The 18,001-nt window shown below is 42.5% G+C and overlaps 1 protein-coding gene across 1 annotated transcript in view; it reads right to left on the minus strand.

The window, feature by feature from the left end:
* Positions 1–1,871: 1,871 nt before the first annotated feature.
* Positions 1,872–18,001, minus strand: part of LOC120059332 (protein NDRG3-like) — a 79,084-nt gene continuing 62,954 nt past the window's right edge. The window contains exons 4-16 of the mRNA XM_039008312.1: positions 12,931–13,036; positions 11,865–11,985; positions 11,686–11,748; positions 11,507–11,567; positions 10,786–10,872; positions 10,623–10,679; positions 10,408–10,511; positions 10,265–10,330; positions 8,646–8,697; positions 8,458–8,505; positions 8,215–8,250; positions 7,838–7,889; positions 1,872–3,416 (exon numbers count right to left, since the gene is read on the minus strand). Coding sequence (XP_038864240.1) covers positions 3,247–3,416; positions 7,838–7,889; positions 8,215–8,250; positions 8,458–8,505; positions 8,646–8,697; positions 10,265–10,330; positions 10,408–10,511; positions 10,623–10,679; positions 10,786–10,872; positions 11,507–11,567; positions 11,686–11,748; positions 11,865–11,985; positions 12,931–13,036 — 1,023 coding nt within the window. The 3' untranslated portion in view covers positions 1,872–3,246. The remainder of the gene's footprint in view (positions 3,417–7,837; positions 7,890–8,214; positions 8,251–8,457; positions 8,506–8,645; positions 8,698–10,264; positions 10,331–10,407; positions 10,512–10,622; positions 10,680–10,785; positions 10,873–11,506; positions 11,568–11,685; positions 11,749–11,864; positions 11,986–12,930; positions 13,037–18,001) is intronic.

Here is an 18,001-nt window from a genome sequence, read left to right on the forward strand (position 1 = left end):
CATTGGAGTAAAATAAGCTTATACAATTGAAGTCGGAAGTTTACATACACTTAGTTTGGAGTCATTAAAACTTGTTTTTCAACCACTCCACAAATGTGTTAACAAACTATAGTTTTGGCAAGTCGGTTAGGACATCTACTTTGTGCATGACACAAGTAATTTCCAACAATTGTTTACAGACAGATTATTTCACTTATAATTCATTGGATCACAATTCCAGTGGGTCAGAAGTTTACATACACTAAGTTGACTGTGCCTTTAAACAGCTTGGAAAATTCCAGAAAACGATGTCATGGCTTTATAAGCTTCTGATAGGCTAATTGACATAATTTGAGTCAATTGGAGGTGTACCTGTGGATTATTTCAAGGCCTACTTTCAAACTCAGTGCCTCTTTGCTTGACATCATGGGAAAATCAAAAGAAATCAGCCAAGACCTCAGAAAAAAAAATTGTAGACCTCCACAAGTCTGGTTCATCCTTGGGAGCAATTTCCAAATGCCTGAAGGTACCACTTTCATCTGTACAAACAATAGTACGCAAATATAAACACCATGGGACCATGCAGCTGTCATACAGCTCAGGAAGGAGACGCGTTCTGTCTCCTAGAGATGAATGTGCAAATCAATCCTAGAACAACAGCAAAGGACCTTGTGAAGATGCTGGAGGAAACAGGTACACAAGTATCTATATCCACAGTAAAACGAGTCCTATATCGACATAACCTGAAGGGCCGCTCAGCAAGGAAGAAGCCACTGCTCCAAAACTGCCATAAAAAAAGCCAGACTGCGGTTTGCAACTGCACATGGGGACAAAGATCGTACTTTTTGGAGAAATGTCCTCTGGTCTGATGAAACAAAAATAGAACTGTTTGGCCATAATGACCATCGTTATGTTTGGAGGAAAAAGGGGGAGGCTTGCAAGCCAAGGAACAACATCCCAACCATGAAGCATGGGGGTGGCAGCATCATGTTGTGGGGGTGCTTTGCTGCAGAAGGGACTGGTGCACTTCACAAAATAGATGGCATCATGAGGCAGGAAAAGTATGTGGATATATTGAAGCAACATTTCAAGACGTCAGGAAGTTAACACTTGGTCGCAAATGCGTCTTTCAAATGAACAATAACCCCAAGCATACTTCCAAAGTTGTGGCAAAATGGTTTAAGGACAACAAAGTCAAGGTATTGGAGTGGCCATCACAAAGCCCTGACCTCAATCCCATAGAAAATGTGTGGGCAGAACTGAAAAAGCTTGTGCGAGAAAGGAGGCCTCCAAACCTGATTCAGTTACACCAGCTCTGTCAGGAGGAATGGGCCAAAATTCACCCAACTTATTGTGGGAAGCTTGTGGAGGGCCACCTGAAACAGTTGACCCAAGTTAAACAATTTAAAGGCAATTTAAAGGCAATGCTACCAAATACTAATTGAGTGTATGAGTGTACTTCTGACCCACTGGGAATGTGATGAAATAAATCTCTTTACTATTATTCTGACATTTCACATTCTTAAAATAAAGTGGTGATCCTAACTGACCTACGACAGGGAATTCTTACTAGGACTAAATGTCAGGCATTGTGAAAAACGTATGTATTTGGCTAAGGTGTATGTAAACTTCTGACTTCAACAGTATTTTGGGTTCTGATGGATTTCGACAGTTGAACTAAGATCACGAGTTATATTCTTCAAGAATCAATGGGTATATCCATCATTCATTTTTGTAGCAACTAAGGATTCTAGCTTTAAGCAATGGTCTGATCAGTGTGACGACTACTTCTAGCACAATAAGGCTAGCTAGATTAGGTTTCAAATCGCATGCTATTAGGCTAGTTTACCAAGTGAGAAAATACACAGGCCAGTGACAGAAGTCCAGTCAAATGTAATGTACAACTTCTAGCTTTATTTGATTATCAGTACAAATGTATATAGTCAGCAGACAGTATGACTTACAGCACACACCCATACTATGGGGACAGAGCACAATGCATTATCACCACAAGCTCACCCAAGCTGTAGTACAATCAGAGAGAAACGCAGAAAAACCACAACGAAAATGACCAATAATATTAATAATAACTGTTTATTACACTATCCAGTCCCTCAGGCATCTGACCAGTTGCTGTTTTCACCCCGTAATTATTTAATTAGAATGGAAAACATGACTGCCTCATCCCTTGTATAAAACTTTCTGAGGCAGTCATGTTATCTGTACCTCAACTGGCACACAGTTATACGCCTAACTCACTGAGCTGTGGGCTAGTTTAGGTACTCTGACTTAGAACATTATCAAGTGATTGCTCTGAACGTTAATAAACTACAGGAAATGGTGGTTCTTTTCTCTGCCTGTCAGTAACAATGGGGGTATCAAAACACAGGGCCTGCCATTTCAAATAAATTGCATGAAAGAGAAAAATCAACAATAACACCACAAGGTAACTATTTCTAGATACATCTAGACAAAAGCAATTTTACAGACACCTTCATTACGTTTCATCTACAAGAGGGTCATGCTGTCAGATATTCTGGGTATAAAGGTACAGAACAAGAGTGGGTTTATCACATCATTTTGCAATATAGGAAATCAAAGGTATTTCACAAATCACAACATAATAACAATTACAAAAAGCACTGAAATAAAGAGATTTTGTGTGAAGTCGGAAAGGTGTGCAAGTGAGTCTGCATGAGACTGATTTAGGAATGGACCATTAAGGAGGCGGTAGAGAGGGATGTTGTGATTTGGTCTGATCTGCACACAAGGTGAGGAAGACCTCTGAGGGAGAAAGAGAAAAACAGGTAACCTAACTCCTTAAAGAGTACTTTGCAAGAGAAAATGCCTGATGCTTTTCCAACGCTCCTCTTTAAACTGACACACTGACCCAAATAGTAGTTAGAAATACAAATATAGCTCATATATATCTTAAGGAGAAAAAAAAAAACACAAGAAAAACAGGGAGAGGCGGTAGACAGCAAAACGTAAAATAGGTAACCAGAAAAGCAGCATCGCCTGGCTGCTTACTGATTTCCAGGTTGCCGTGCCACCGCAGTCATGCACAGAAAGGCATGATAGATAGACAACAACAGGAAACAGTGAGAGTGAACACAGCAGAGGACCGGACTGCTTCATAAATGATCTTTCCGAACACGTTTCAGACGCCCCCTCTGGATTCCAATCCTCTCTGACTTAGCATGGGAAAGGGAGAAAAAAAAGTGAGAGAGGGAGGTAGGGAGGAGGATGTTTTCTGGGCATGGTGCTTTAGCAGGACACCTCCATGGTCTGTGGCCTGGCCTGTTCAACAGCCGGGCCGGCGGCAGTGGCACCCTCTAGCTGTGTGTGGGTGCGGCTGCGGGTGCCCTCCACAGAGCCCATGCTGGAGGCAGAGTGGGTGCGAGAACGCACCAGCCGAGTCATACTGGCCGTGGGCACTACAGACAAGAGAGAAAGAGGAGAGAAATTACAGTAGGAAGTCCGGTATGAGGATATTTGCTGTTTATATGGTGTAGCAATGTTTTGGGGGAGGGGTAGCTTGCTTTAGGGAATGTGGCTCGTGGTAGGATGCTGGTGATCATACCACAATCATAAATGCGTCAACATTCCCAATTCAAGATGGGGTGGTCTGCAGCCCAGGGAGAATAATGAAGTCTAATAACCTAAAGACTCAATAACTTGATCACAATATACTGTTTACCTCATGCTAGCTACGCTGCCATTTAGTTAGGATCAAGTGGAATGATATCGGCTAAGCAGGAATACTGGATTTCACACCATATTTCAGAAAGTACTGTATGAATATATGCATCTAATTCAAGTGGTTGGGGCCTGAAATGTCTGAGCTGAATCCCTACCCGGTGTTCATTATTCTCCCACAAAGAAAATAGATTGCCTGATCAGGTCGAGTTCCAATTCATTTTTACTGTCGGAGAAAAAATGAATAAATAGGAAAGGCCAATATGAGAATGCAGCATGCACAAGAGATTTGAGGGCCATCTGTGCAGAAGAGAAAAAGAACAAAGCAACAAACAGACAGATGACAACCATTTTACCTGATAAACAGACATACACTTTCTCAAACCACACATTTAGAGAGACAAAAGGAATCTTACAAAATAATGACCACCTGTCATGCTTCAAATCTTATGGCGCCAAATCAGAAAGACTTGACAGGATGGCTAAAATGTGAGCTGGCAACCAGCGATGGGCAAACAGGGTGGGGAGGGCAGAGCACTGTAGGTGTAGATGGCAGGCCGGCGCAGCCAAGGCTGCTCCCTATGGTCCTGGTACCTGATTCACTGCCCAGGTGGCTGAGCAGTACATGAGGGACTGTTTGCATTGACGGAGGGGAAAGAGGAAAGGAGGGAAGAAATGAAGGCGAGACTGTCAGATTAATGCTCAGTCTTCACGAATGAAGATCAGAAAAGAAACTAATTGTGTCCTCCAGCTTCACCTAGGAGAGATTTGAAGCAGCACCAGGAACATATCATTCTAATTTTACATTCAGCTAATACCGAACAGTTGTCAACATAGCTAGGATGTGACTCTTCCAAGGCCTTCTCGCTGTTCTCTTACACTAAAGAGAATGCCACCTGTGGCCCTGAGATTCCTGAAAGAGGACTTTGTACCAAGGTGTGCTCCATGACAACTAGCCAACATGGTCTGGTCCAGTTCAGTTAGTAGAATGTGCCCCCACTGCAATAATTCCCTCATGGAACTACAGTGTACAGAGCTAAAGTGACCTTTCAAACTCCATTCAAACAGAGGCTCCATCTATTCACACTCAAACCACTCTCTTGGTAGCCTACTGCGCTTCTTTCAACACAACACTGACCTTCTGGGACGAGCCAACTGACACAAGGTATAGTAGTCTGAATGCTACAGAGTAACAAACCAACAGTATGCTAAAATGTGTTTGGGAAGGCTCGCAATGTACTCATTGCTTTGTCCCTCTACTGTTGTTTCAATGTTTAGGCATTATCAGAAAGGGGAGGTACTTTCTGGAACTTGCCATTGTTTTTCTGGTGTGGGTGAAAAGCCTGAGCATAAAGTGGTGTGTGAGGGGAAAGTTAAGACAGGGAGGAAACCAACCTATTTAAACCTCAGAGAGAGGGTTCACAAGGACAAGAGAAGGGAGAGCCATCAGGCATTGAGTGAAAATAGTTTTTCAAGCCTATACTGTAACCAATTTCATTTTAATTACTTGGATTTGGTAGCCAGACTAAGTGAGTTGATATAGTAAGGACCCAGTCTCTTCAAGCAGGAAAGCAAACATTTCCAAGAGGTGGAGGAGTGAGGGAGCGTGTAATAAAGCACCACCTAGTCTCGGGCCAGCCTGGGGAGCTGGGACCGCTTGGATCGCCTCTCTGTAGTCACATGTTGCAGACAAAACACCAAGGGTAACTTTCAGAGGGGAGGATTTGGAAGAAGGGAGCAACAAATGTTCCTTCTCAGTGCTGTGCAGTATCAACATGGTTCCCTGAGTAGAGGCCCTGCTGTCCTAACATTGCTCTCCGGCAGCCCACGTGAGTGTCCCTGTGGCAGCAGCACATTTCAGCAGAGGACAACAGGCCAGCCAGGCGGCTCTGGGCTCATGGGAGTCCAGGTCCCCAGGGCAGGGGGCCAGGCCCTGCTGTGTGGCTTAGAGCAGCCTTTAATGAAAACACTAATCTGCCACTGAGATTAACATACCTGGAGAAGCAGCCCTCACTGGAAGTGTGAGGACCAGGGGAGAGTGGATGATGGCAATGGGGAAAGGGGAGTGAGGGCCAGGCGAGGGGTGGTAGGTTGTGTAAGTGAATTTTTTTCACCTCAGAAACCAATAAAGTCAAAGGTTTACAAGGGTACAGAGAGGGCTTTCTGATGAAAAGATTCCAGAGAGAGAACAATAATAACTCAGACTATTGTAAGACTCTAATCAAGCAGCTTTCATTATGTATCACCTTCCATTTTCCACTCTGAGCTAGCAACTCAAACCTTACTGTGCAATGTTTATATGAACAAAATATAAACATTTTGAAATGCTAAAAAACGATTCAATCATCTCAGTGATTAAAGAAAGCCAATGGAATTTGGCAAAGTTATAAGATACAGTGCCCAATATGTCAATACAATTCACTATGAAAGTGGTCTATACAATATGATTATCATTCAACAAGCCAGATCTGCTCCCAGTAGGCCGAAATCAGGGGTGTCAAACTCAAATCAGCACACGGGCCATATTAAAAAAAGCACAACGAATTCAAGGGCCAGGCATAGCCTGTTATGTTTGTTTTTACCCAAAAAATGTGCATTGGCCTACAACTACAACCCAAAATGGCCATTGTTTTACTAGAAAAAATATTGCCCTTTATAATTTCCGCTTATAAAGGGCCATATGCTGTATATACCATTTTAACATATTGAAACAAAAAGAGATTATATTTGTCCAGCCTATCCTACTATGCTTGCAGATGTGCATAATATGTTGTAACCCTAATCAAAAAGTATTTAATAACTCCAAATAAAAACATAGCCTACATGTTTGTCCTCTGCATGGTGTGTTGTTGCAGGTTTAGTTTTTGGGTTATTCATTGTCAAGCTTTAAAAAAAAGTCAGACTGCAACATTTTAGTAGCCTAGCTAGGACTGTGACAAGTGTCTGTATACTTTCCCTCCGCTGTGCGCTGTAAACGGGACACACGAAAGCAGCATAATTGACATTGAATTCACCAATGTAGGTGCATCAGGTTATAATTTCATAAAGTAGATGACTCAACTGTTTTATACTCATTTATACTAGCTTGTGTGTCCTATTGTCCTTTAGTAGTCATTTATACCCGCGTGTAAATCCTTTAACTTACTTTTTGACAATCAAGATGACCTTTTCTGTAGGCTACAGCAATGACCCTTTAAACGTTCAGTCTGGTAGAAGATTAGGTCAGTGATAATATGGTACAGTGCGCTGGCTGGCTCTGCCGGTGCTTGCTGTGACCTGTAGTGCAGCGCGGGAGGTAAGGAAACGGGCCAAAACGAATTAACAACCCAAATCATTGTGCGGGCCGGATAGAAATGTGTCGCCGGCCGGATTTGGCCCGCAGGCCTCGTGTTTGACACGTGGCCTAAATGAACCACGGCCTTAAATGTGGGCCTGTAAACACCCTCCCTGACAAAGGGCACTGTATCTTAAGACCTGGGGGAACCATTCTCAGGTGTGTTCACAGATCATCCCACACACCAAGTGTGTTCAGAGATCCAGCACACCGAGGAGTGTTGAGAGGAAACCATGCAGACCATCATGCTTACTACATGTCATTTATTTACTCAGCATCAAACAACTACTTACACCCGTTGTTAAAAGTCACTGCAAACAGACAGGAAACAAGGTTAGCTTGAGGTTAGTTCCCTGGTCAGTTACCAATAATGGTTTGCATGCTTATACAACAACTGGCTCTCAGTAACCTCAGCCTTGGACATCCACTAAATGTTATTATGTAGCTAGCTACTGTGGTTCCTCTTTATTCTTGAAGTGCTACAGGAATTCTACATTAGGCGTGAGTCTTAGTTTAGGTCAGAACTGTGTGTGTGTGTGTGTGTGTGTGTGTGTGTGTGTGTGTGTGTGTGTGTGTGTGTGTGAGATGTCCGCGTGGAGAGGGCTGCTGCCTGAAAGAGTAGTGTTCAATGGACTATCGTTCAGTTGGACTGATGACTCATTCTGAGACAGAGGGACTTCCAGTAAACAGGCCATACAACAGATGTCTTACAACATGTCAACAGATTGACACAACCAGACCATGAAGATACACAAATCCAACATGACGTCTGACACTGGAGGACTGAAGTACTGTGAGGAGACATGATAGAGGAGCAGTACTCACTGTAGCCCATTCCCTGGACAAAATATTTGAAGGCCTCCGCGAGTTTACCCGGCTGTAAGACACAAACAGAAAACTGAGCCATTTAAAAAGAAAACTGAATTTAAGTAAGAGTTCCAATCACATTTTATTGGTCACATACACATATTTAGCAGATGTTATTGCGGTTGTAGCGAAATGCTTGAGTTCCTAGCTCCAACAGTGCAGTAATATCTAACAACACACAACAATACACACAAATCTAAAAGTAAAATAATGGAATTAAGAAATATATAAATATTAGGACGAGCAATGTTGGAGTGGCATTGACTAAAATACAGTTGTCTTGGCCATTGAGATTTAGTAGTTTAAGCTAAACACAAAACTTATTCATGACTCACCTGGATGACCTGAGGAAGCCCGCCACAGTCTTGCATCTATAGGGAAGTAAAGAGAGAATCAGTAACACGTCCAGAGTGAACAAACTCACAGAGAGGACCGTGCCGTTAGCCAGAACACTTCCAAGAATGCTGAAACTCATCCACACACCATCCAGAGCTTGTGCATTACTAAAGAGCAGAACAGCAGGGACCACATAGCATTACCACTCCTATTGCAACAAAGAAACGAGTAACTGGACACACCTTAAGAAGGGTTGTTTTGGTTGGATTTAACCTGGAGTTGCATTCGACCTGTATACAAGGGAGAGAGAGAGATGAGACAATAGAAGTTCAGAGTTTAGAGTCTAGCCCCTCATCTTTAGAAAGGCCATTAGAATTAGATCCCCTGACTCATTCGTTACTGTGTTGCCATAGAGACAGTGGACACCCACCACTGCATCAACAGCCGGGGACGTGTCACCAACCACCAGCAGAGAAGTGCATCTGGATGGAGAGACAGGAGGGACAAACAGAGTCAACACTCAGAGTGAAAGCAGAGGGGTATAATACAAGATCAATGAGTTAGCCAGCTAACTTTAATAAGCAAACAGAAATAACTATAGATTTTCTGGTTCATTAACAGAGCCTTGATCTTGTCTGTTTAATCAATTAGACCATGCCCATTTCAAGCTTATATAAAAATAAAATAAAAAGCAATGTCAGAATATTAAGGCAAGTTAGCTGGTAATTGCCAGCATTTGGCCAATAAAAAAATGAAAAACCTATAAATAGAATTGTTGCTGGCCAAATTGACTGGGAGATAATGATTAATTAATAATGATTTTTATTCATTGATGAAATACCAGTCAATGTGAAAACATTTGACAGTCATGCTTATCGGTCCCATAGGTTAATTTGCATAATTGAGTGGCACTAAATTGGCGGGTGTGTAGTGTCGTTAGTCGTCATGCATCTTATTTAAGACAGAGCCTATTGTGAGCGGAATATCCCCTCAATGTCACCTCAGATCGTTGCTGCTGGAGTGAAACATGCTTTAATATAAGCCCCGTCATTGCGCAACAATTCTAAATGCAATGGCGTGTTAAAACCCTGTCCACGATTTAAAAGAGCTAGACTACCATTTTTATTTCTCAACTGGTAATTGAAGCGCGCCTCCCATTCACCATTCAAGTGCAGCGAGTCACTTAACCACTTTGCAATGTGAGCTGGGGTCAGTATACATTGTGAAAACTGATACTTAATTGTTTGAAACCTGAAAGTTTTCCTTCTTATTATAAAACATGTCTTACCTTGCTTCAAAGTAGCCTAGGCAAAATCGCACCATTGAAACAGAGGCAATTATTTTATAAAGACTTCCTCAAGACTATACATCTACCTCTTATCACTCCAGCACATTGTAAATATGGTATTAAAACAGAACCTGTATATAGCTTCTTACTTCTCGTGTTCTTATTTCTTGTGTGTTTTTGTTCTACCTTATGTTATTGTTAGTACTACATTGATATTGGATTACTGCATTGTTGGGTTTGGAGCTTGCAAGAAACTAAATTCACTGTACTTGTGCACGTGACATTTAAACTTAACTTCATATTCCATTGAAACCAGCATTTTTCTCCTGTTCTATTGGTTTTCATATTTCAACTTTTTGTTGTTGTCCAGAAGCCAAAGGCACAATCCCAGTCATATTAACAACCCATCCTAGTTGCTGCATCTCTAGATTCCCCCCTATTTCTAATTTTCATCTCGGTCACATATGGAACGGCTGTTTAGAATGGTGTTTTCCCACGAATTGCATTTTGGAAAATGTTTGAAAAATATATTTTATTGGCTGCCTCATGACAGGAGTTGCATGTTCTGTTAAGATGAATGACCATAATTTAAATGTGATTTCTGTAATTCTGAGTACTATAGGTGGACGCCCTAATAGGTTACGCACCCAATGCATATGGGTCCGGTAAATTAAAATATTCCTGGTCACATTGTACAGCGCCACATTTTCCTAACAGAAACCCCGATACAGAGATACAGTTATAAACAGTTATAAACCTACTTGAGCGTGTTCACTGTGTCCTCAGTCAGACCAGTGATGGGCCTCTCGATCTCCAAGTCCCGACGGCTGTCAAACAAATACATCAATCAATCAATTCAACCCAACTACACGGGCAGTTCATCTTGGGGTCATATGTACAGTACCTGTTGTAGGAGTTGCAGAAGAGGGCCAGGTTGTCCTGGTTAATATCCTGAGCAATGTGCAGGCGATATGTCTGGGTGATCTCCTGGTTGTCAGACAGCTCATCCTGAGGAGATGGCACAGATAGTTACATCACTGTCAACCCCCCACAGTATTACTCCAGTAGGCTCTGCCCCGGTCCTAGTCTCCCACCATTCCAAACTGCCCCCAGACTCACGTCACTGAAGTGGTGGGCCATCACTATGTCAACCAGGTTACTGGTCCAGCCGGACATCTGAAGCAAGAATAAATAATACGTTCCAAGGTGCCAATCTATTATGGCTCTACGATGAGAAAACAATGCACAGAGTTAGCATTGAAGTGTGCGAGCACGTTCTCACCTTGGAGGCGGCCCAGTCCATCCAGCCCTTTGCACAGGGGTCCACATTGATGAGAACCAGACCTTCAACCAGGGCAGGCTCATTAAGCTGGGGAGAGAGAGAGAGAGAGAAGAGGGGGTTACTTTGATGAGAACCAGACCTTCAACCAAGCATCAAACTAACATTTGTACAGTAATGTACAGTGCCTTCAGAAAGTATTCAGACCCCTTGACTTTTTGCACACTTTGTGTTACAGCCGGCATTTAAAATGTATTAAATTCAGATTTTGTGTCACCGGCCTTCACACAATAGCCCATAATGTCAAAGTGGAAGTATGTTTTTAGAATTTTTACTACAAATGAGTAAAAAATGAAAAGCTGAAATGTAACAAAAACATGTGGAATAAGTCAAGGGGTAGGAATACTTTCTGAAGGCACTGTATATCCGGTCAATGCCACATGAGACTCGCATGCTGACTCCATCAGTCCAGTCATGCACTCGTGAGAAACTGATCCATTCAAATCTTTTAATAGAGAGATTAAATGAAGCTGGTAATAAGAGCAGGGAGCGTGATGACTCTGCTGGTCAACATGTTCTGAGATTAGCTGGTGGAGATGGAGGAAGATGGGGAATGAGGTTTAATGGTGTGGATTTATGGATAGGGGTTTAGAAACCACCATCTACTGTGGGGTGAGCAGGAGTTCATGTGGTATGTGGGGGACTAAGACGAATGGTGACTTACAGCCAGTCTGGACAGGATGTAGGCTCCAGCTCCAACTCCAATCCCAATCACACTATTCACCCTGGGGAAAGGGAAGAAAACAATATAGGCCTCGAAGAAGACTCAATAATAAAGTCATTTTGAAGCTTTCCTAAAGACAGTGCAAGAGGTAGTTATGGAAACACTGCAGGAGAACTTACTTCAGTTGAGTCATGACAGAGGGCAGCATCTCAGAGAGCTCATCCATGGTAGGGTACTGGTAGCTGGGACAGACATAAAATACCAATAATAATAAGATATGAGTCATGATTGTGGTGATACTTTGTCATATTTGAGATGATGTTGAGGACGACGACTGAGGAGTGAACCGGTCTCTCACCCCGTGGGGAATGGGGGAGCCCCCTCCTGCTGTCCTGGGGCGTCCACGTGGACCACAGCAAAGTGGGATGTGATCTCCTGCATGTCCTCAAAATTGAACAGGGTGTTGAAACAGGACTTATCTGCAGGGGGGGAAGAGACACGGCACTGTTTAAAAGACACCTCATTGAGGCACATACTACTTAATATCTAACAGAAACTGCAACACTGAACGTAATCAACAACAAAAATCCACTGATGCTAAAACACTCTTAGTGTTGTTTTCCATTGAGGCATTAAAGTGTTGGTGCGATCCAGTCTGATCTAGTGGCTCATATCCCCACAGTCAAAGAAGAGGTCTACATTCAACCATCCAGCTTCTTACATCATCTCCAACTGTTCTAATGAGAACATGATATTATATACTGAACAAGAATATAAAAAACGCAACATGCAACAATTTCATTGATTTGACTAAGTTACAGTTCATATGAGGAAATCAGTCAAATTGAAATAAATTCATTGGGCCCTAATCTATGGATTTCACATGACTGGGAATACAGATATGCATCTGTTGTTCAGATACCTTAAAAAAATAAAATGATAATAATAATAATATAATTGGGCCTCACAACAGACCTCAAGATCTCGTCATTGTATTTTTGTGCTTTCAAATGGCCTTCGATAAAATGCAATTGTGTGTGTTGTCCATAGTTTATCCCTGCCCATACCATAACCCTATCGCCACCATTGGGCACTCTGTTGACAACGTTGACATCAGCAAAACGCTCGCCCACACAATGGATTGGATAACATGTAAACAACAATGGATTATCTTGGCAAAGGAGAAATGCTCGCCAACAGGGATGTAAACAAATTTGTGTACAAAATGAGAGAAATAAGCTTTTTGTGCATTTGAACATTTCTGGGATCTTTTATTTCATCTCATGAAACATGGGACCAACACTTTACATGTTGCGTTTATATTTTTGTTTAGTGTATTTAGGTGTGTTTGGAGAGATTTCAAAGCTTAGCTTGGCTAATAAGAGCCTGTGTCTGTCTGTGTGTGTGTGTGATGCTGTACTCACGGTTGAGTCCAATGTCATGGTAGGTGAGGATGACCGGTCTGTTGCCCTTGGGGGTGCCCCTCATCGTCACATGCAGGACACCATGGGGGGTCTCGATGTCATGCTCCTGGAACACACAAGACAGCATGGTCTGGGGTGTCTGTGGAGCTTAGTGGAGCTAGCCTTTTAGTGACAGTCATAGCACGATAGGAGGTGCAGATTTCAGGAAAAACACAATTCATACACTGAGTAGGACACTTCCTCAGTGAGGCTAAGTGCCAGTAGTAGACAGAAAATCAATCATTCTCTCAAAGGATGTGCGTTTCATACAGTAGAACTCATTAAAACAGGGTCCTCTTCAGTGGAACAGTCAGCAGGTAGCCTACAGAGCTTTCAGAAAGTATTCACACCCCTTGACATTTTCCACATTTTGTTGTGTTACAGCCTGAATTTAAAATGGATTAAATTGAGATTTTGTGTCACTAGCCTACACACAATACTCCACAATACAATCATCTGTAAGGTCCCTCAGTCGAGCAGTGAATTTCAAACAAAGATTCAACCACAAAGACAAGGGATGTTTTCCAAAGCCTCGCAAAAAAAAACATGAATTATTCCTTTGATCCTGGTGAAGTTATTAATTTAACTTTGGATGTTGTATCAATACAGGAGTCCTTCCTAACTCAGTTGGTGGAGAGGAAGGAAACCACTAAGGGGATTTCACCATGAGGCCACTGCTTACTTTAAAACAGTTAGAGTTTAATGGCTGTGACAGGAGAAAACTGAGGATGACTCAACAACATTGTAGTTACTCCACAATATTAACCTAAATGACAAAGTGAAAAGGAGGAAGCCTGTATAGAATACAAATATTCCAGAACACACATCCTGTTCGCAATAAGGCACTAAAGTAAAACGGCAAAACATTTGGCCAAGAAATCAACTATATGTCCTGAATACAAAGCTTTATGTTCGGGGCAAATCCAACACAACACACCACTGAGGACCACTACATATTTTCAAACATGGTATTAGCTGCATCATATTATGGGTATGCTTGTCATCGACAAGGACTAGTGAGTTTTTTTAGGATAAAAAGAAACGGAATAGAGCGAAGCACAGGCAAAATCCTGGTTCAGTCTGATTTCCAACAGACACTGGGAGACAAATTCACCTTTCAGCAGGACAATAACCTAAAAGGTCAAATATACACCGGAGTTGCTTACCAAGATGACATTGAATATTCCTGAGTGATCTAGTTACATTTGTGACTTAAAAATCGTCTTGAAAATCTATGGCAAGACTTGAAAATGGCTGTCTATCAATGATTTACAACCAACTCTACAGAGCTTGATGAATTTTTAAAAGAATATGCAAATACTGTACAATCCATGTGTGCAAAGCTCTTAGAGACTTACCCAGAAAGACTCACAGCTGTAATCGCTGCCAAAGGTGCTTCTACAAAGTATTGACTCAGGGGTGTGAATACTTATGTAAATTAGATGTTTCTGTATTTCATTCTTCATAAATTTGCAAACATTTGTAAAAACATGTATTCACTTTGGCATTATGGGCTATTGTGTGTAGATGGGTGAGACTATGTAATCGATTTTGAATTCAGGCTGCAACAACAAAATGTGCAATAAGTCGAAGGGTATGAATACTTTCTGAATGCTCTGTACATGATGATCCAGACTGATAATGGAGGCTGGATCATAACCCATAGAGCTGTGGTGACAATGACAGTGTGTAAGTGGCTCTGCACCACGCTGCATGCGTGTCCACACTGTTCAGTCTCACACCACTGTCACACACACACGCAGATGTTTTGTGGATAAGGAAGCAGGGCCCGCTCCATGTCCTGTCTCACAGACGCACTGCCTGCCACAAGGTAGCGTCCGCTGATGTCTGGTTAATCTAATTATCTAAGGATGGAAATAGCAGTCCGTCCACAGCCCTTAGGCCTGCCTCTAATTCCACATGAATGTCATTTAACGGGTCACAACTTCCTCCAGACACACACACACACACACACCATCAGCATAACACGATAAATGAAGGCAATGCATCTAGAGAAACAAGCATACTCTAGTAGTGGCCAGGACAAATATATTTTCACTATTTCACTAATATCATCGAAATCAATAAATCATAGCACATTTTTGGGCTCATTCAGTAGTTTTTACTGATAAAGTAGAATCATGTAGATTTTATTTTTTTATATACCATTTATATTCCTAAAAACATACATTGAAAATTATACTGTTGCTGCTTCCTGTCGTCATGGCTTTTTGGTTTATGGCCGAGTGTCAAAAAAACAGTTTAAGATGAATAATTAATATGCTGAAATAAGTTGTGATATTTTGAAGACCTATACATAAGTTACTCCCCACACACATTCACCAATATCTACCAAGCGATCATCAAGACTGGAATTGATTAGCTTCTTCTACTGTAATCAATAGCGCCTGCAAATGAATCACTCACATCGATATTGTATTGAAATCAATAGAACAATAACTGCGGCGACATGTACCGTTTGTGCTCTTCTAACAGACAAACCTCAATGAAATTGGGTTGACTACATGTGTCTGTCGAGGAAATCAATATATGATAGTAAATGTAGCACATTCACATTTTAACAACAATTACATCTATTTCTTCCTACTTTAACCACGGAGAGACTTAACAATGGTCCTAAGCTCAATTTAACCAGGCACTCTAGACATAGGCTCATGCAGCAGGCTGAACGTTTGACATCCCTACTAGTAGGCTTACTGTTAAGTCAAACTGGTGTTGTGGTTTCATTAACTTTGTGTGTGATGCATGTTTTTGTCTGGTAGCAATAATGGTGTGATGTCTATTTCATAATCGAATACTGTAATACAAAAGCAGAGACCCAAATATAGGACTGCTAAATATGTGTGCCTGCTTCAGTGTTCAGTTTCCGTCCATTGGTGCAGTTGAAAACCACAGAGGGTGGTTTTGAGGGCCATACTGCGTCAGATCTCACTGGATGGCTGCCACACAGACGTAGGGGAGATTAGGCTAAACCAGGCTGTTCAGCAGCCTGCTGGCTGCATACACACCCCATGTCTAAAAAAAGCATCAACATATACACACTCTATGATAATCAGTACATTGGAGAAGGAAGACACACAGATGAGGACAATAACGTCACTCAAATCATAATTCATGGTGTGTGGTTGTTCTCCTCCAGCTGACACCTGGAAGATTGACACTACAGTATCTAGGTGCGGAGGAGTAAAAATAGAAGAGACGGTTGAAAGGGCAGGCTGTGTGAAAGGTTGTTTGTGTGTGCGATGGAGGCTTCATGTGAGGTGCCTTCAGAGCACACAGCCTAGTCACTGACCAAAGAGGCTCCAGTAGAGGTTGCCACTTCTGTTGCCACAACTGTAGTCTAACCCACAAACAAAAATGTGTTGTGTAGCCTAGGGCCTTTAACTACCAGATGAAATGAAAGCCTGACAGAAAAAAACAAGACAAAAAACAATGCACTCAATGCATTGAAACCAGTAGCAGTCCAACAAATTCTGAAAACAGACATAGGCCTATATGCCTCATTGTTTGTTTTTGTGTGTTCCTGGAACAAGGTCAAGGGTGCTGTGCACTGCTGATATTTGGCTTGTTGTGACTAAAGAAGAGGGAGGCACTGCAGTGGTTGTCAACAGTGGATGGGCCAGGTGATGGGGAAAGGGGGCAATTTACCCCCTCTACATGACAACAGGAGTAACTTCCTAGTTAAAGTGGAACTGACAGCATTTTAGCAACATGAAATCTTATTTAAACATGGGCACCCTCATAGACATTATCCTGACCAACTTGCCCTCCAAATACACCTCCGCTGTTTTCAATCAGGATCTCAGCGATCACTGCCTCATTGCCTGTATCCGCTATGGGTCCGCGGTTAAACGACCACCCCTCATCACTGTCAAACGCTCCCTAAAACACTTCTGTGAGCAGGCCTTTCTAATCGACCTGGCCCGGGTACCCTGGAAGGATATTGACCTCATCCCGTCAGTCGAGGATGCCTGGTCATTCTTTAAAAGTAATTTCCTCACCATCTTAGATAAGCATGCCCCGTTCAAAAAATGCAGAACTAAGAACAGATATAGCCCTTGGTTCACTCCAGACCTGACTGCCCTTGACCAGCACAAAAACATCCTGTGGCGGACTGCAATAGCATCGAATAGTCCCCGCGATATGCAACTGTTCAAGGAAGTCAGGAACCAATACACGCAGTCAGTCAGGAAAGCAAAGGCTAGCTTTTTCAAGCAGAAATTCACATCCTGTAGCTCTAACTCCAAAAAGTTTTGGGACACTAAAGTCCATGGAGAACAAGAGCACCTCCTCCCAGCTGCCCACTGCACTGAGACTAGGTAACACGGTCACCACTGATAAATCCATGATAATCGAACATTTCAATAAGCATTTCTCAACGGCTGGCCATGCCTTCCTCCTGGCTACTCCAACCCCGGCCAACAGCTCCGCCCCCCCCCCCCCCCCGCAGCTACTCGCCCAAGCCTCCCCAGCTTCTCCTTCACCCAAATCCAGACAGCAGATGTACTGAAAGAGCTGCAAAACCTGGACCCGTACAAATCAGCTGGGCTAGACAATCTGGACCCTCTCTTTCTAAAACTATCCTCCGCCATTGTTGCAACCCCTATTACCAGCCTGTTCAACCTCTCTTTCGTATCGTCCGAGATCTCTAAAGATTGGAAAGCTGCCGCGGTCATCCCCCTCTTCAAAGGGGGTGACACCCTAGACCCAAACTGTTACAGACCTATATCCATCCTGCCCTGCCTATCTAAAGTCTTCGAAAGCCAAGTTAATAAACAGATCACTGACCATTTCGAATCCCACCGTACCTTCTCCACTGTGCAATCTGGCTTCCGAGCCGGTCACGGGTGCACCTCAGCCACGCTCAAGGTACTAAACGATATCATAACCGCCATCGATAAAAGACAGTACTGTGCAGCCGTATTCATCGACGTGGCCAAGGCTTTCGACTGTCAATCACCGTATTCTTATCGGCAGAATCAATAGCCTAGGTTTTTCTAATGACTGCCTC

Source organism: Salvelinus namaycush, chromosome 14, assembly GCF_016432855.1.
Source record: "Salvelinus namaycush isolate Seneca chromosome 14, SaNama_1.0, whole genome shotgun sequence".
Classification (NCBI taxonomy): Eukaryota; Metazoa; Chordata; class Actinopteri; order Salmoniformes; family Salmonidae; genus Salvelinus; species Salvelinus namaycush.